Source organism: Piliocolobus tephrosceles, chromosome 16 (assembly GCF_002776525.5).
Source record: "Piliocolobus tephrosceles isolate RC106 chromosome 16, ASM277652v3, whole genome shotgun sequence".
Taxonomy (NCBI): domain Eukaryota; kingdom Metazoa; phylum Chordata; class Mammalia; order Primates; family Cercopithecidae; genus Piliocolobus; species Piliocolobus tephrosceles.
In genome coordinates this window covers 48,235,577-48,250,437 of record NC_045449.1, presented here as the reverse complement: position 1 = coordinate 48,250,437, position 14,861 = coordinate 48,235,577, and the positions used below count along the sequence as shown (strand labels likewise).

Genomic DNA, 14,861 nt, shown 5'->3' with positions numbered 1-14,861 from the left:
TTTTTTTTTTTTTTTTGAGACGGGGTCTTGCTCTGTCGCCCGGGCTAGAGTGCAGTGGCCGGATCTCAGCTTACTGCAAGCTCCGCCTCCCGGGTTTACGCCATTCTCCTGCCTCAGCCTCCGGAGTAGCTGGGACTACAGGCGCCCGCCACCTCGCCCGGCTAGTTTTTTTGTATTTTTAGTAGGGACGGGGTTTCACCGTGTTAGCCAGGATGGTCTCGATCTCCTGACCTCGTGATCTGCCCGTCTCGGCCTCCCAAAGTGCTGGGATTACAGGCTTGAGCCACCGCGCCCGGCCCAGCCAAGCCAAGATTTTTCTAATGGTTCCTTAATTAAAATAAATTATGTATCCTTGTAATTGCCATATGAAGCCCCCAAGGAAGACATTTTTTTTTGAGACGGAGTCTTACCCTGTCACCCAGGCTGGAGTGCAATGGGATAATCTTGGCCCACTATGACCTCTGCCTCCTGGGTTTCAGTGATTCTCCTGTCTCCCTTTCCTGAGTAGCTGGGATTACAGCCGTACACCGCCACGGCTGGCTAATTTTTTGTATTTTTAGTAGAGACACGGTTTCACCATGTTGGCCAGGCTGGTCTCAAACTCCTGACCCCAAGTGATCCACCTGCCTCGACCTCCCAAAGTGCTGGGATTACAGGAGTGAGCCACTGTGCCTGACCTAAGGAGGCTTTTTTTTTTTTTTTTTTTTTTGAGACAGAATCTTGCTCTATCACCAAGCTGGAGTGCAGTGGCATGATCTTGGCTCAATGCAACCTCCGCCTCCCTAGTTCAAGCAATTCTCCTGCCTCAGCCTCCCGAGTAGCTGAGATTACAGGCACGTGCCACCACACCCAGCTAATTTTTGTATTTTTAGTAGAGACGGGATTTCACCATGTTGGCCAGGATGGTGTCGATCTCCTGACCTCGTGTTCCAGCTGCCTCAGCCTGCCAAAGTGCTGGGATACAGGCGTGAGCCATTGCGACCGGCCCCTAAGGAGGCATTTTCTTACTGAGTTCCATTATTACCAATTTGCTTTTAGTTCAGTTTGAAATTCAATTATTTGGACTCTTGTTTTATAGTTTGCTTTTGTTGTGTGATTCATAAGAGGCTGACAATTTTATGTTGGGTTAGGTTTTTATAATGTATTTACCCAAAGCTCTGGTATTTGATAGAACTATTTTTGCCTTACAGATTATTTGCCCTACCTGAAAACTGCTTACTGCAAAACTCTGATGTTTTATCTAAATCTCAGGTCTCATTCAGCAGCTATTGCAATGTTAACTTTGTTGTCTTCCTTATCTTGCAGATGTATGTCCATCCCTGTGACGATGAGGGCTATTCGGAGGAAAGCTGAAACCATTCAGGCCGACACCCCAGCACTGTCCCTCATTGCAGAGACAGTTGAAGACATGGTGAAAAAGAACCTGCCCCCGGCTAGCAGCCCAGGGTATGGCATGACCACAGGCAACAACCCAATGAGTGGTACCACTACACCAACCAACACCTTTCCGGGGGGTCCCATTACCACCTTGTTTAATATGAGCATGAGCATCAAAGATCGGCATGAGTCGGTGGGCCATGGGGAGGACTTCAGCAAGGTGTCTCAGAACCCAATTCTTACCAGTTTGTTGCAAATCACAGGGAACGGGGGGTCTACCATTGGCTCGAGTCCGACCCCTCCTCATCACACGCCGCCACCTGTCTCTTCGATGGCCGGCAACACCAAGAACCACCCGATGCTCATGAACCTTCTTAAAGATAATCCTGCCCAGGATTTCTCAACCCTTTATGGAAGCAGCCCTTTAGAAAGGCAGAACTCCTCTTCCGGCTCACCCCGGATGGAAATATGCTCGGGGAGCAACAAGACCAAGAAAAAGAAGTCATCAAGATTACCACCTGAGAAACCAAAGCACCAGACTGAAGATGACTTTCAGAGGGAGCTATTTTCAATGGATGTTGACTCACAGAACCCTATCTTTGATGTCAACATGACAGCTGACACACTGGATACACCACACATCACTCCAGCTCCAAGCCAGTGTAGCACTCCCCCAACAACTTACCCACAACCAGTACCTCACCCCCAACCCAGTATTCAAAGGATGGTCCGACTATCCAGTTCAGACAGCATTGGCCCAGATGTAACTGACATCCTTTCAGACATTGCAGAAGAAGCTTCTAAACTTCCCAGCACTAGTGATGATTGCCCAGCTATTGGCACCCCTCTTCGAGATTCTTCAAGCTCTGGGCATTCTCAGAGTACCCTCTTTGACTCTGATGTCTTTCAAACTAACAATAATGAAAATCCATACACTGATCCAGCTGATCTTATTGCAGATGCTGCTGGAAGCCCCAGTAGTGACTCTCCTACCAATCATTTTTTTCATGATGGAGTAGATTTCAATCCTGATTTATTGAACAGCCAGAGCCAAAGTGGTTTTGGAGAAGAATATTTTGATGAAAGCAGCCAAAGTGGGGATAATGATGATTTCAAAGGATTTGCATCTCAGGCACTAAATACTTTAGGGGTGCCAATGCTTGGAGGTGATAATGGGGAGACCAAGTTTAAGGCCAATAACCAAGCCGACACAGTTGATTTCAGTATTATATCAGTAGCCGGCAAAGCTTTAGGTCCTGCAGATCTTATGGAGCATCACAGTGGTAGTCAGGGTCCTTTACTGACCACTGGGGACTTAGGGAAAGAAAAGACTCAAAAGAGGGTAAAGGAAGGCAATGGCAACAGTAATAGTACTCTCGCGGGGCCAGGATTAGACAGCAAACCAGGGAAGCGTAGTCGGACCCCTTCTAATGATGGGAAAAGCAAAGATAAGCCTCCAAAGAGGAAGAAAGCAGACACTGAGGGAAAGTCTCCATCTCATAGTTCTTCTAACCGACCTTTTACCCCACCTACCAGTACAGGTGGATCTAAATCTCCAGGCAGTTCAGGAAGATCTCAGACTCCCCCAGGTGTTGCCACACCACCCATTCCCAAAATCACTATTCAGATTCCTAAGGGAACAGTGATGGTGGGCAAGCCTTCCTCTCACAGTCAGTATACCAGCAGTGGTTCTGTGTCTTCCTCAGGCAGCAAAAGCCACCATAGCCATTCTTCCTCCTCTTCCTCATCTTCTGCTTCCACCTCAGGGAAGATGAAAAGCAGTAAATCAGAAGGCTCATCAAGTTCCAAGTTAAGCAGCAGTATGTATTCTAGCCAGGGGTCTTCTGGATCTAGCCTGTCCAAAAATTCATCCCAGTCTGGGGGGAAGCCAGGCTCCTCTCCCATTACCAAGCATGGACTGAGCAGTGGCTCTAGCAGCACCAAGATGAAACCTCAAGGAAAGCCATCATCACTTATGAATCCTTCTTTAAGTAAACCAAACATATCCCCTTCTCATTCAAGGCCATCTGGAGGCTCTGACAAGCTTGCCTCTCCAATGAAGCCTGTTCCTGGAACTCCTCCATCCTCTAAAGCCAAGTCCCCTATCAGTTCAGGTTCTGGTGGTTCTCATATGTCTGGAACTAGTTCAAGCTCTGGTATGAAGTCATCTTCAGGGTTAGGCTCCTCAGGCTCATTGTCCCAGAAAACTCCCCCATCATCTAATTCTTGTACAGCATCTTCCTCCTCCTTTTCCTCAAGTGGCTCTTCCATGTCATCCTCTCAAAACCAGCATGGGAGTTCCAAAGGAAAATCTCCCAGCAGAAATAAGAAGCCGTCCTTGACAGCTGTCATAGATAAACTGAAGCATGGGGTTGTCACCAGTGGCCCTGGGGGTGAAGACCCACTGGACGGCCAGATGGGGGTGAGCACAAATTCTTCCAGCCATCCTATGTCCTCTAAACATAACATGTCAGGAGGAGAGTTTCAGGGCAAGCGTGAGAAAAGTGATAAAGACAAATCAAAGGTTTCCACCTCTGGGAGTTCAGTGGATTCTTCTAAGAAGACCTCAGAGTCAAAAAATGTGGGGAGCACAGGTGTGGCAAAAATTATCATCAGTAAGCATGATGGAGGCTCCCCCAGCATTAAAGCCAAAGTGACTTTGCAGAAACCTGGGGAAAGTAGTGGAGAAGGGCTTAGGCCTCAGATGGCTTCTTCTAAAAACTATGGCTCTCCACTCATCAGTGGTTCCACTCCAAAGCATGAGCGTGGCTCTCCCAGCCATAGTAAGTCACCAGCATATACCCCCCAGAATCTGGACAGTGAAAGTGAGTCAGGCTCCTCCATAGCAGAGAAATCTTACCAGAATAGTCCCAGCTCAGATGATGGTATCCGACCACTTCCTGAATACAGCACAGAGAAACATAAGAAGCACAAAAAGGAAAAGAAGAAAGTAAAAGACAAAGATAGGGACCGAGACCGGGACAAAGACCGAGACAAGAAAAAATCCCATAGCATCAAGCCAGAGAGTTGGTGCAAATCACCCATCTCTTCAGACCAGTCCTTGTCTATGACAAGTAACACAATCTTATCTGCAGATAGACCCTCAAGGCTCAGCCCAGACTTTATGATTGGGGAGGAAGATGATGATCTTATGGATGTGGCCCTGATTGGGAATTAGGAACCTTATTTCCTAAAAGAAACAGGGCCAGAGAAAAGAAACTATTGATAAGTTTATAGGCAAACCACCATAAGGGGTGAGTCAGACAGGTCTGATTTGGTTAAGAATCCTAAATGGCATGGCTTTGACATCGAGCTGGGTGAATTAGAAAGGCATATCCAGACCCTATTAAAGAAACCACAGAGTTTGATTCTGGTTACCAAGAAGTCTTTGTTCCTGTGCCAGAAAGAAAAAGTTAAAATACTTGCTTAAGAAAGGGAGGGGGGTGGGAGGGGTATAGGGAGAGGGAAGGGAGGGAAACAGTTTTGTGGGAAATATTCATATATATTTTCTTCTCCCTTTTTCCATTTTTAGGCCATGTTTTAAACTCATTTTAGTGCATGTATATGAAGGGCTGGGCAGAAAATGAAAAAGCAATACATTCCTTGATGCATTTGCATGAAGGTTGTTCAACTTTGTTTGGGGTAGTTGTCCATTTGAGTCATGGGCAAATGAAGGACTTTGGTCATTTTGGACACTTAAGTAATGTTTGGTGTCTGTTTCTTAGGAGTGACTGGGGGAGGGAAGATTATTTTAGCTATTTATTTGTAATATTTTAACCTTTTATCTGTTTGTTTTTATACAGTGTTTCATTCTAAATCTATGAGGTTTAGGGTTCAAAATGATGGGAGGCTGAAGAGCAAGGCTTATATGGTGGTAGGGAGCTTATAGCTTGTGCTAATACTATAGTATCAAGCCCAAGCAGATTAGTCAGAGCCCGCCTTTAGAGTTAAATATAATAGAAAAACCAAAATGATATTTTTATTTTAGGAGGGTTTAAATAGGGTTCAGAGATCATAGGAATATTAGGAGTTACCTCCCTGTGGAGGTATTGACTTGCAATCTCATTTTCCTTTCAAAAAAAAAAAAAAAAAAGCTAAGGTGGCTTGTTGGGATGTAAACACGTTTTCAGATGCAGTAAGGTTTAGTGTAGGACAGCCTTCCTGACCCAGTGGCTTGAAAACCATTACAGAATTAATAGTTCTCCTGTTTCCACAATGTGCCAAAAGTCTGCATCCCAGCATTTTGTTTGCAGGAGAACTGATGCCATTCCTAAGAGCTGGACTCATTGTTTCTCTTCATCACAAGGAGAAGGAGTCCAAACTTTAAATCACTCCACAGTATGCTCCCTGAGATAAAACAGTAACAAATCCGCAGCCATAGTTCACTTAAAACAATTTCAAGCTCACTTGAAGTAATGGGGGCCTGGAATGCTAGGTGAGCATGAAGATAAACCCTTGCTACTATGTAGCAACCCAATTGGACCTTTTTGGAGAAACAGGTCTGAGTCTGGATTCTGGAGGACATCAATAAGAGCCCTTCACATAAAAATATAGAAATCCAGGAGACTGTCTTGAGTGCAACAGAAGTTCTCAGTTTTTGGAGGGTCCTCTCAAAAATTCTGCGGCCTTACTTTGATATTGACACCTGCACTGTGCCATTCCTGATTATTCCATTCAGGATCTGTATCAGTGGGATGGGGCGTGGTCCCCAGCACAACTCTTCTGGGTTTAAAAAAAAAAAAATGCCAGGTGATTCCTCTGTGTGTTATGTCATAAGTGGAGTGACTTCATCATATATGGAAGAAGATTTCTATATTCAGCTCTTTCTGCAGGTTGGAGTCAGCATAGAGTTGGAAAATCAGCTTTGGCTCTTTCCTGTCTCATTTCCTCTAGTGTTCTCCTTTTTATGGTCATCAGCTCTCAACAATTCTGCCACTTTTGTGTCCCAAGGTAATAAGATGTAGGAAACAAAACATTGCAAAGTGGAGCAAGAAAAGTTATCAGTTACCATATCAGAGTCAAATGTCTTGGGTGACACTAAGGAGGATATGGGCAGGTGATACCAGAGTGCTTTATCTTGTGATGTTGATACAGTAGCAGCTTCTCATACATTCAGCCAGGTTGGATTTCTCACGAGTTTGTCACCTAGTTTTGAATCCTATCCAGTTGGTTTCTGCAGGAAAAAAAAAAAAAAGTTACGTGGTTTTTAAAATTTGTTCTGGGTGGGGAAAATCTTACGGGGAATGTACTGAATAGTATCAGGGGCTCAGCTCCCCCAAGCAGGGCCAACAAATACCAAAATGAGTAAACTGGGAAGCTTTTCTCTCTTTCTGTCTTCATCCCAGATCAAAGAATCCCGAGTTAGGATCTGGATGAAGGATAAGCCCCTGAATTGTCGATGGGCTCACCCCCACACTGACCCAGCATCTGAACTTGCTTAACAGGGAGCCGGGGCTAAACTGCTTCACCCTGCCTGAGAACCAGGGAGCACTGCATTTCTCCACAGGGTGGAGGAGAAGAGGCAGAATAAACCAAGCCTGGGACACCTCCCTCCTGTCTAGGTGTACTCATTCTTCTGTTTCAAAAGAAGGCAAGGACATGAAGTCAACTTCTACCTATCTTCTGCTGCTGGTGTCTTACGTATTCTCAGTTTGACCTGATTCCTCTTCTGTCTTTTGGCTTAACATTAGGGGTTCTTGGTCATAACCTGCTCTGATGTACATGAAGATTTCAGGTTCAATGTCAATGTGTCTTAAAACAGAAGTATTTTAGTGGGTGGGGGGTGGGGTGGTGGGGACAAACAACGCAGAATATAATTGCCAAAACCAGGCTTGAGGTTGGTGACTCGAAAGATTTTCCTTCTTCAGGCCTAGATCGGAAAATTAAGTGCAGCAATATCATGAATTCTCAGAAGCCCTTTGAGGAAGCCAGTGAGTCATACGGTATCCACAGTTGAGTCACTTCAAGATGTCAGTATAGGAAACATTATTCACAATCCTTGGGTAGTCTCATTTTTTTTTTCCTTCTCCCCTCCTCTCCTGCCCCCCATACATTTCTATCCTTGAGTTAGTTTTTGGAGGGGCAGGAAGTACTTAACATCTCAGAAGCTAGATTGGGAAACATGTTCAGCTATAAGAACTGAGCTTAAAATTTTGAGTTTAAAAATGTACATCAGGAGCAGCTGGGGAGGGTCTTTTTTTAAAAAAAATCTTTCAAATTTGGTTTTCTGTGCATATGGCCGTTCTGTAAATACTTTGGGGTTTTTCATTTTTTTGAAAGTAGATGAAATCTGTTGTGGGATTTTTTTCCCCGAAACATTACAAAATAACCTGTTTATTTACATGCAAATAAACTTCTTTGATAAAAAGTAATTTGCCTGTGTGTAATAAAATTTTAGACTTTGAATACTTTTTTCATTTGTTCAAAACTCCAGTCAATTTTAAAGAGTCAGTCAAAAGCAAATGTCTTCCCTGAGTACTACTTGAAATGGGTCCACTGGAATGGGTAACTGACAGACCTGTGCAACTTGCCTTCATTCTATTAAGTTCTACCCTTTGCCAGTGTTACTCACCAAATGCATCAGTAGTTTTTGCTGGGAGAAAACAGCTCTTAGATGAGACAGAATGGAAAAGCTTTTTCATTCCACTGGCTGAAGTTAAGCAAAAACATTAAAAGTACCTGGAACAGGAGGAGAAGACAGACCTGGGTTTGTGGGCCTGAGAATGAGTTTTCTAAAGCTAGGTCCCTGGTTTTACGAAGCCCCCTCTAGGATTAATAAAAAAGGGGGGGGGGGGCGGTCGTGGTGGCTCACATGAGGTCTGTGATCTCAGGACTTTGGGAGGAGGCTGGAGGATCACTTGGGCCCAGGAATTGCAGACGAGTCTGGGCAACATAGGGAGACCCTGTCTCTACAAAAGAAAAAGGATCCTAGCATTCTGGGAGGCCGACGTGGGAGGATCACTTGTAGTCAGGTGTTACTGACCAGCCTGGCCAACATGGCGAAACCTTGTCTCTACTTAGCGAGGCGCGGTGCGGCGCGCTTGTAATCCCAGCTACTTGGGAGACTTGAACCTGGGAGGCAGAGGTTGCAGTGAGCCGAGATCGTGCCACTGCACTCCAGCCTAAGCGACAGAGTTGAGCCTCTGTCTCCAAAAAAAAAAAAAAAAAAAAAGTTTGTACAGTGCTTTAAGAGTTTGGTAATATGCCCTCCAGCTAAAATATACCTATTCTTAAAGATCTGCAGCACTTGTTGCTCTTGTTAATTTCTTAGATGCATAACAAGTCAGTCGCTAAAACCACTAATTAAAAGGGGTGTGAGGAAGACCAACTTACAACTGCTTTGGAAGCATACAATTAGCAGTGCTGCTGCTCCTGCCAGGACTGCTGGAATTTATTATATAGTTTTTAATAGTTCACGCTTAGGACATGATTTTGTAGTTTGTTGCTCATAGAAGGGGCAACACAACTACAAAACCCTGGGTTATTCCTTCGTGGAAATTTGGTCATAAATTCTGAGACCTTGAAGGCCAGACTTGTTAAAACAATATAATATGATGACACAGATCAGCTTCTATACAAGGAGCCCAGGAGTATCATGAAGTGTTTCTTTCCATCGGGAAAACGCCCCCGCCTACTCGCTCACACACGCTTGTTTCTCCCGCCAAAATGACGTCAGGCCGAGGCTCTCACCAAACAGCGCCCTAACTGGCGGACAGGCAGGCTCTGCAGCCCATTGGGCGTCGGCGGCGGCCGAGCAGGGAAAACCAAAGGCCCTTCGGTCTCACCCGCCCCACCCCCGGCCAAAAGAAGGGTTGCCCGGCTCCGGCCCTGCACCCCCGATCCCCGGCCCCAGGTGCAGCTCCGCAGCCATCCCCGGACCAGGGCGGGCACTCGGCCTGCCGCTCAGCGCAACCAGACCTCGCCCTCCCAAGCCATGCACAGGGAAACAAGCGTCCGGCACCGGCCCCCCAGGCCTCCCTGCAGCACCCCGTAATGTAATACACTCTGGTGGGGGAGGCGGCGGCGGCGGCGGCAATCGCGGAGGCGGCGGCGGCAGCAGCACTGCCCCAATCTAGACACATCCAGAAAGAGGAGGAAAATGGCTCCGAGCAGGGACCGCCTGCTGCACTTTGGGTTCAAGGCGACAGTGAGTGACAGGGGTAGGGAGCTGGGTGGCCGGGAAGGGTGTGTGTGCCTTACAGGCTTCTGGGGAACAAGTAACGAGGAGTTGGGGGCGCGGGCAGAGGCTGAGGTTCTGTGCAGGTGGGTGCGTACCTGTTTGCCCGCGGAGGGAGGAGAGGGGGACAAGGGGCAGAAGAGGGGCCCCCGCGGAGTGCTGTCCTGCTCTACTCTCCCTCGCCAGTCCGCGAGCACGCGCGCACTCGCACCCACCCCACAGACCCCTTTTCCACACGCACAGGCACTTCCCTGCCTCGCCTTCTCCCGATGGGCTAGCCTGCCTCGGAGGCGCAGGGGGTCATGCCGCCGCCGCGCTCCAGCTGCTCCTGGGCGCACCGTCAGGGCCGGTCCCGTGTGGGGGAGGGGTGGTCTCGCGCCGCCGCCGCGCTCCTCCTCCTCCCACCCCTCCCCCTCCCCGGCGCTCCGAGGCCCGGGCGGCTCTGTCCAATGAGCAGCGGCGTTGCTGGCAGGTGGGGAGTGTTTTTGTTTTGGGTTGAAGTTGAGGCTGAGGAGAGAGCCGAGCTAGCGACGTGCAGTCGTTGCGGCCGCTGTCGCCACGGGAGGTGGTGGAGGCCCAGCGGGAGCCGAGAGGTCTCTCGTTCCCGTCCCACGGCTCCGGCCTCACCCCTTCGGCGCCCAGTCCCCGTCCCGGAACTCCCGGGCCTGTCCTGGGCCCCAGGTCTGTGCACTCCGCTCGCCGCAGAGCCCGGCCCGGGCCGCACCCGCCGGCCCCATGAGGAGGGACGTGAACGGAGTGACCAAGAGCAGGTTTGAGGTGTGAGCTTGGGGGGCTCAGGCGGCGTGAGGAGGACGGGTCGCGCTCTCTCATCCCAAAACGTCCGCTCTGAAAGGAGCCTCCTCCCTGGCGGTCGCCGTCACCCACCCACTGGCGGGGCTGCCAGACTCCGCTCCCCTTTCTTGCGACCCTTTCGAAAGCCCAGCGCAGCCGGCTGCCCCCAGTCCCCTCGCCGGTTCGCCCCCCGTCTCTTCCCACCGGCGGTCCCCGGCGGGGGATTAGCTCGGGCGCCCTAATTCCCCCCTCCCCCAGGATCGCTCAGCTTTCCATTCTTTACACAACCCTTGGCTTGCCTCCTTCCACCCAGCCATCACGGCTCCGGTCCACCAGAGCCTGCTGCTTTTCTCTCTGCCACTTTCTTCGTGACGCGTTTGTTGTCTATTGAGGGAGCAAATTAGGGGATGGATGCCATTTCTCCGAGTTTGAGACCTTGGTGAAACTAGGGAAGTGGGGGCGGTAGTCTGGGATGATAGAGGCGACCACTGGTTTTCGGTGCTGTGTTTGGTTTGGGTATTGTTCTGATACTTCCTCTTCTTCCCCGTGTAGTCTGTACTTCTGTAGCTCATTGTTTCTGGGAACCCTTGGATGTCTACGTGCTTTGAGATTGGAACGAAAGTTCAGCAAATCCATTCCGGTCTGTCTTTTAGAAACTTTTTCTCCTCTAGCGAGGGAGGTTTACTGTCCTGGAATTGAGGAGTGGAAGGTCTTGAAAGCGTCTTTAGAGAGTAGTCCTCGTGCAGGGAAGAGATTCCTTTGGGAAGTGTTGTAACTACTGATGAATTATAATAGTGTAACAATATACTGGAAGGTTCCTTGAGGGTCAAGAGAAAGAAACTTCTACAGGAAAAGTAAATGTCACCTGGTCGTTTCTGGCAGAGAACCAGGCTGACCTGGGATCACTCACAGCTCAGTGGACAATCTCACTCGGTGTTTTTCGTCATCTCCATTTGAGAGATGAAATTGTAAGACGGCGAGACAAAAGTTTAAGAAACTGGACAAGTAGGTGCAGGGAGTGAAAACTTTTAAGGGTTGTCAGTTTAATCTATTATTTGATATCTTATGCGAACTGGAAAATAATTTGAATTGATCCACGAAGATCAAGATAGGAAGTGTTTGGGGTGAGTTTAAGTTCAGAGCTACAGTGTTACTTACTGTTGTACTCGAAGAGTGGAGAAAATCAAAGAATTGGCCTTCTTAGAGTTTTAGTATTTAACTTGATCACTAGAAGAAGATATTATGGAATATATTATTTGATTTTTAATAGAACATTGGATGACCCTCATGTACAGAGTCCCACTAAAGTTAATTTACAGTGGTTTCGTGTTCAGTAGTACTGTAAAAATCCAGAATGTCACTAAAATTACTGAATAGATATTCAGCAGTTAACAGGAATCTTGAAAGGCAGTTCCAGATACTGAAGATTTGAGTCGGGGACAGTCTTTTGCCTGTGGAATTAGCTCTTTATCAGTTTGCTATTCATTTTAGGTTGAATAATTGTTGGAAAGTATTCTGTTGTGTGTGCTTTAAAATTACATTGCTACTTTCTATTTTTATAATTCTCTTATATTTTAATTTACAGTCTCTGTAGGGGTGGCATACTATAATAAAGTGCTAAGAAAATTTGTTGCTTTATTAAGAGGTTTCTTTTTAACTTGTAGCTGATGTAGCTGGCAACTAAAGCTTTCTAAATATGATCTGAGAAGGTAAAAAAAAAGAATAAGGGGGGGAATCCTTCTTGGACGGTTTCATGATTAAATGTTTGTTTATAAACTAAAAGCTATTCACTTAGTATGATGTGATGTGTTCCATGCCAGAATACAGATGAGGATGGCTAGAAATGATAGTGTTAATGAAGATCATTGAGTATTTCTTAAAACCATTTACCTCTTTATTGACCTAATTTACAAGGACTGAGACAATTAGTAATTGGCTTCTTAGGAAATAGTAAATAAACTTACTGCTTATATGTTGAAAATATTTTAAATATTTACTTTCAGTCAATAAAAGATACGTAAATAAAGCAGATCTAAACATTTACATCAAATGATATTTTAAATCCTCAAGATTACAGTCTGCTTCTTAAAGAACTGATAATTTTACAACTGTAAGCAGATAGCAGATCTCTCACTGAGAATTTTTGTGGATGCATGAAATCTTTATATCACATAATAGCTAATTTCAGATTATGGCTGTATAAGGTGTATTTTTCTGGGAGAAAATAACTGAAGCTCTATGATTTTTAGATAGTTGGTTCATTGAAATCCTTTTATAGGTGTGCTTTTATATGTTGTAACTGGAGGCCACACACCTTAAATCTCCCACTCTGGGTTAGAGCTATATATATAAAGAAAGATGTTTAAGTTAAAACCAAGGGACCAGGTGAGGTGGCTCATGCCTGTAATCCCAACACTTTGGGAGGCCGAGGTGGGTGGATCACAAGGTCAGGAGTTCGAGACCGGCCTGACCAACCTGGTGAAACCTGGTCTCTGCTGAAAATACAAAAATTAGCTGGGCGTGGTAGTGGGAGCCTGTAATCCCAGCTACTTAGGAGGCTGAGGCAGGAGGCGGATTGCTTGAACCCAGGAGGTGGAGATTGTAGTGAGCCGAGATTGTGCCATTTTACTCCAGCCTGGGCGACACAGCAAGAGACTCCGTCTCCAAAAAAAAACAACAAGGGAGAGTACCTGTTAGCCAGATGTGTAGCATCTTGTAGAATAGCCAAAGGAGATGACTACTGAATAAAGAGTCTCTACTTAAGAGATCAAGAGATGTAAAAATTCATGTTTTCCTTGCTGTGTCACCTGGGCATTAAATGTATATAGTAATAACCCTTGTAGGTTAACATAGTATGTGCTGAATTGTGTTAGTCACTTAATTAAAACTTACCATTCAGATATTTTTTATTATATTATTTAGAGTAAACTTTGTAGCAAATTTTAGTAATTTTCTTTCAAATTTAACGATGGTTATTGAACACTTCCTGCATGCTGGACACTGAGCCAGATGTTTTACCTCGGTTATCTCTAGTTTTTGTTTTGTTTTCTTTTTTCTTTTTTTTTTTTGAGATGAAGTCTCACTCTTGTCCCGGGGCTAGAGTGCAGTGGTGTGATCTCGGCTCACTGTAACCTCCACCTCCCAGGTTCAAGCGATTCTACTGCCTCAGCTTCCCGAGTAGCTGGGATTACAGGCGCCTAGCCTACCACCATGCCCGGCTAATTTTTGTATTTTTAGTAGAGATGGGGTTTCACCATGTTGGCCAGGCTGGTCTCGAACTCCTGACCTCAGGTGATCCACCCGCCTTAGCCTCCCAAAGTGCTGGGATTACAGGCGTGAGCCACTGTGCCCGGCTAGTTACCTCTAGTTTTACTATTCTGTTTTACACTTGAGGAAACTGGAGGCCTGAGAGGTTAAGTAAGGTGTTCAAATTGCACAACTAGTTAAGTGGGGGAGCCAGGATTCCAATCTGCATTTTTCTTTTTGACTCCACTGTCATCCTGCTTTGTTTTTAGCATAACTAGCAAGGAGTCTATAAAATTTGTGGAAAAGAGCTTTTCTAAAGTTCATCCATTAAATTTTATTTTGTATTTGCTACTCCTGGGCTCAAGCAATCCTCTCCCTGGCCTCCCAAAGTGTTGTGATTACAGGCGTGATTACCACACCTGGCCACCTTCATTTTAAGTGCCATAATTGATATTATCTTAACACTCAGTGAGATTAGTGTTTAAATATCTAGGCTAGCACTTGAGTCCAAGCTTAGGTTTCTTGCAGTTAAGCCTCTCCACTTTGTCGTACTCTTAGTGGCTTCATTATGAGGATGTAGTGCTGTTGGAGGAAAATTCTGTCTTAATGGGTTTATTAAAAAGCCTAACGTTAAAAAGTAATCATAGTGGTAACATTAACTGACATTCAGATAACATTTTACAGTTTAAACAGTGCCTGGAGATAAGAACCCGTAAGTTAGAAAGTGATATGCTCCAATTTGGGTATTTTGAATCCATGTTCATTATGGTTTTTCATTACACCTCACTGCCTTTCTTATGAATCTGTAATATTACATGCAACCTGTAACCCTAGCATGTAATATTTGTTTGCCTACTTGCTTCATTTTATCCAAAGTAACAAAAATCTGGCTGGGCATGGTGGCTCATGCCTGTAATCACAGCACTTTGGGAGGCCAAAGTGGGTGGATCACCTGAGCTCAGGAGTGAGACCAGCCTAGCCAACATGGTGAAACCCTGTCTCTGCTAAAAATACAAAAATTACCTGGGGTCCCAGCTACTCCGGCGGCTGAGGCGTGAGAATCGCTTGAACCTGGGAAGCAGAGGTTGCAGTGAGTCGAGATCATGCCACTGCACTCCAGCCTGGGTGACAGAGTAAGACTCTGTCTCAAACAAACAAAAAACAAAATAACAAAAATCTTAAAATGTGGCATGACAAAAAGAGCATACTACATTGTGAGTGAAGAGACCTGGATTTTTTTTTTTTTTTTTTTTTTTTTTTTTTTTTTTTT

At 45.9% G+C, this 14,861-nt stretch overlaps 2 protein-coding genes across 6 annotated transcripts in view; both read left to right on the top strand.

Moving 5' to 3' along the window:
• MED1 (mediator complex subunit 1) overlaps positions 1-7,748 on the top strand; it is a 57,523-nt gene extending 49,775 nt beyond the window's left edge. For both annotated transcript variants that reach the window (XM_023204272.2, XM_023204271.2), the window contains one exon: positions 1,306-7,748. In XM_023204272.2, coding sequence (XP_023060040.1) covers positions 1,306-4,555 — 3,250 coding nt within the window. In that variant the 3' untranslated portion in view covers positions 4,556-7,748. The remainder of the gene's footprint in view (positions 1-1,305) is intronic.
• A 1,437-nt stretch (positions 7,749-9,185) lies between these two features.
• Positions 9,186-14,861, top strand: part of FBXL20 (F-box and leucine rich repeat protein 20) — a 157,134-nt gene continuing 151,458 nt past the window's right edge. The window contains exon 1 of one of the 4 annotated variants that reach the window (XM_023204273.2): positions 9,186-9,523. In XM_023204273.2, coding sequence (XP_023060041.1) covers positions 9,476-9,523 — 48 coding nt within the window. In that variant the 5' untranslated portion in view covers positions 9,186-9,475. Of the gene's footprint in view, positions 9,524-10,027; positions 10,331-14,861 lie in introns of those variants that run through there. The other 3 variants (XM_023204276.2, XM_023204274.1, XM_023204277.1) reach the window with 3 other exon arrangements.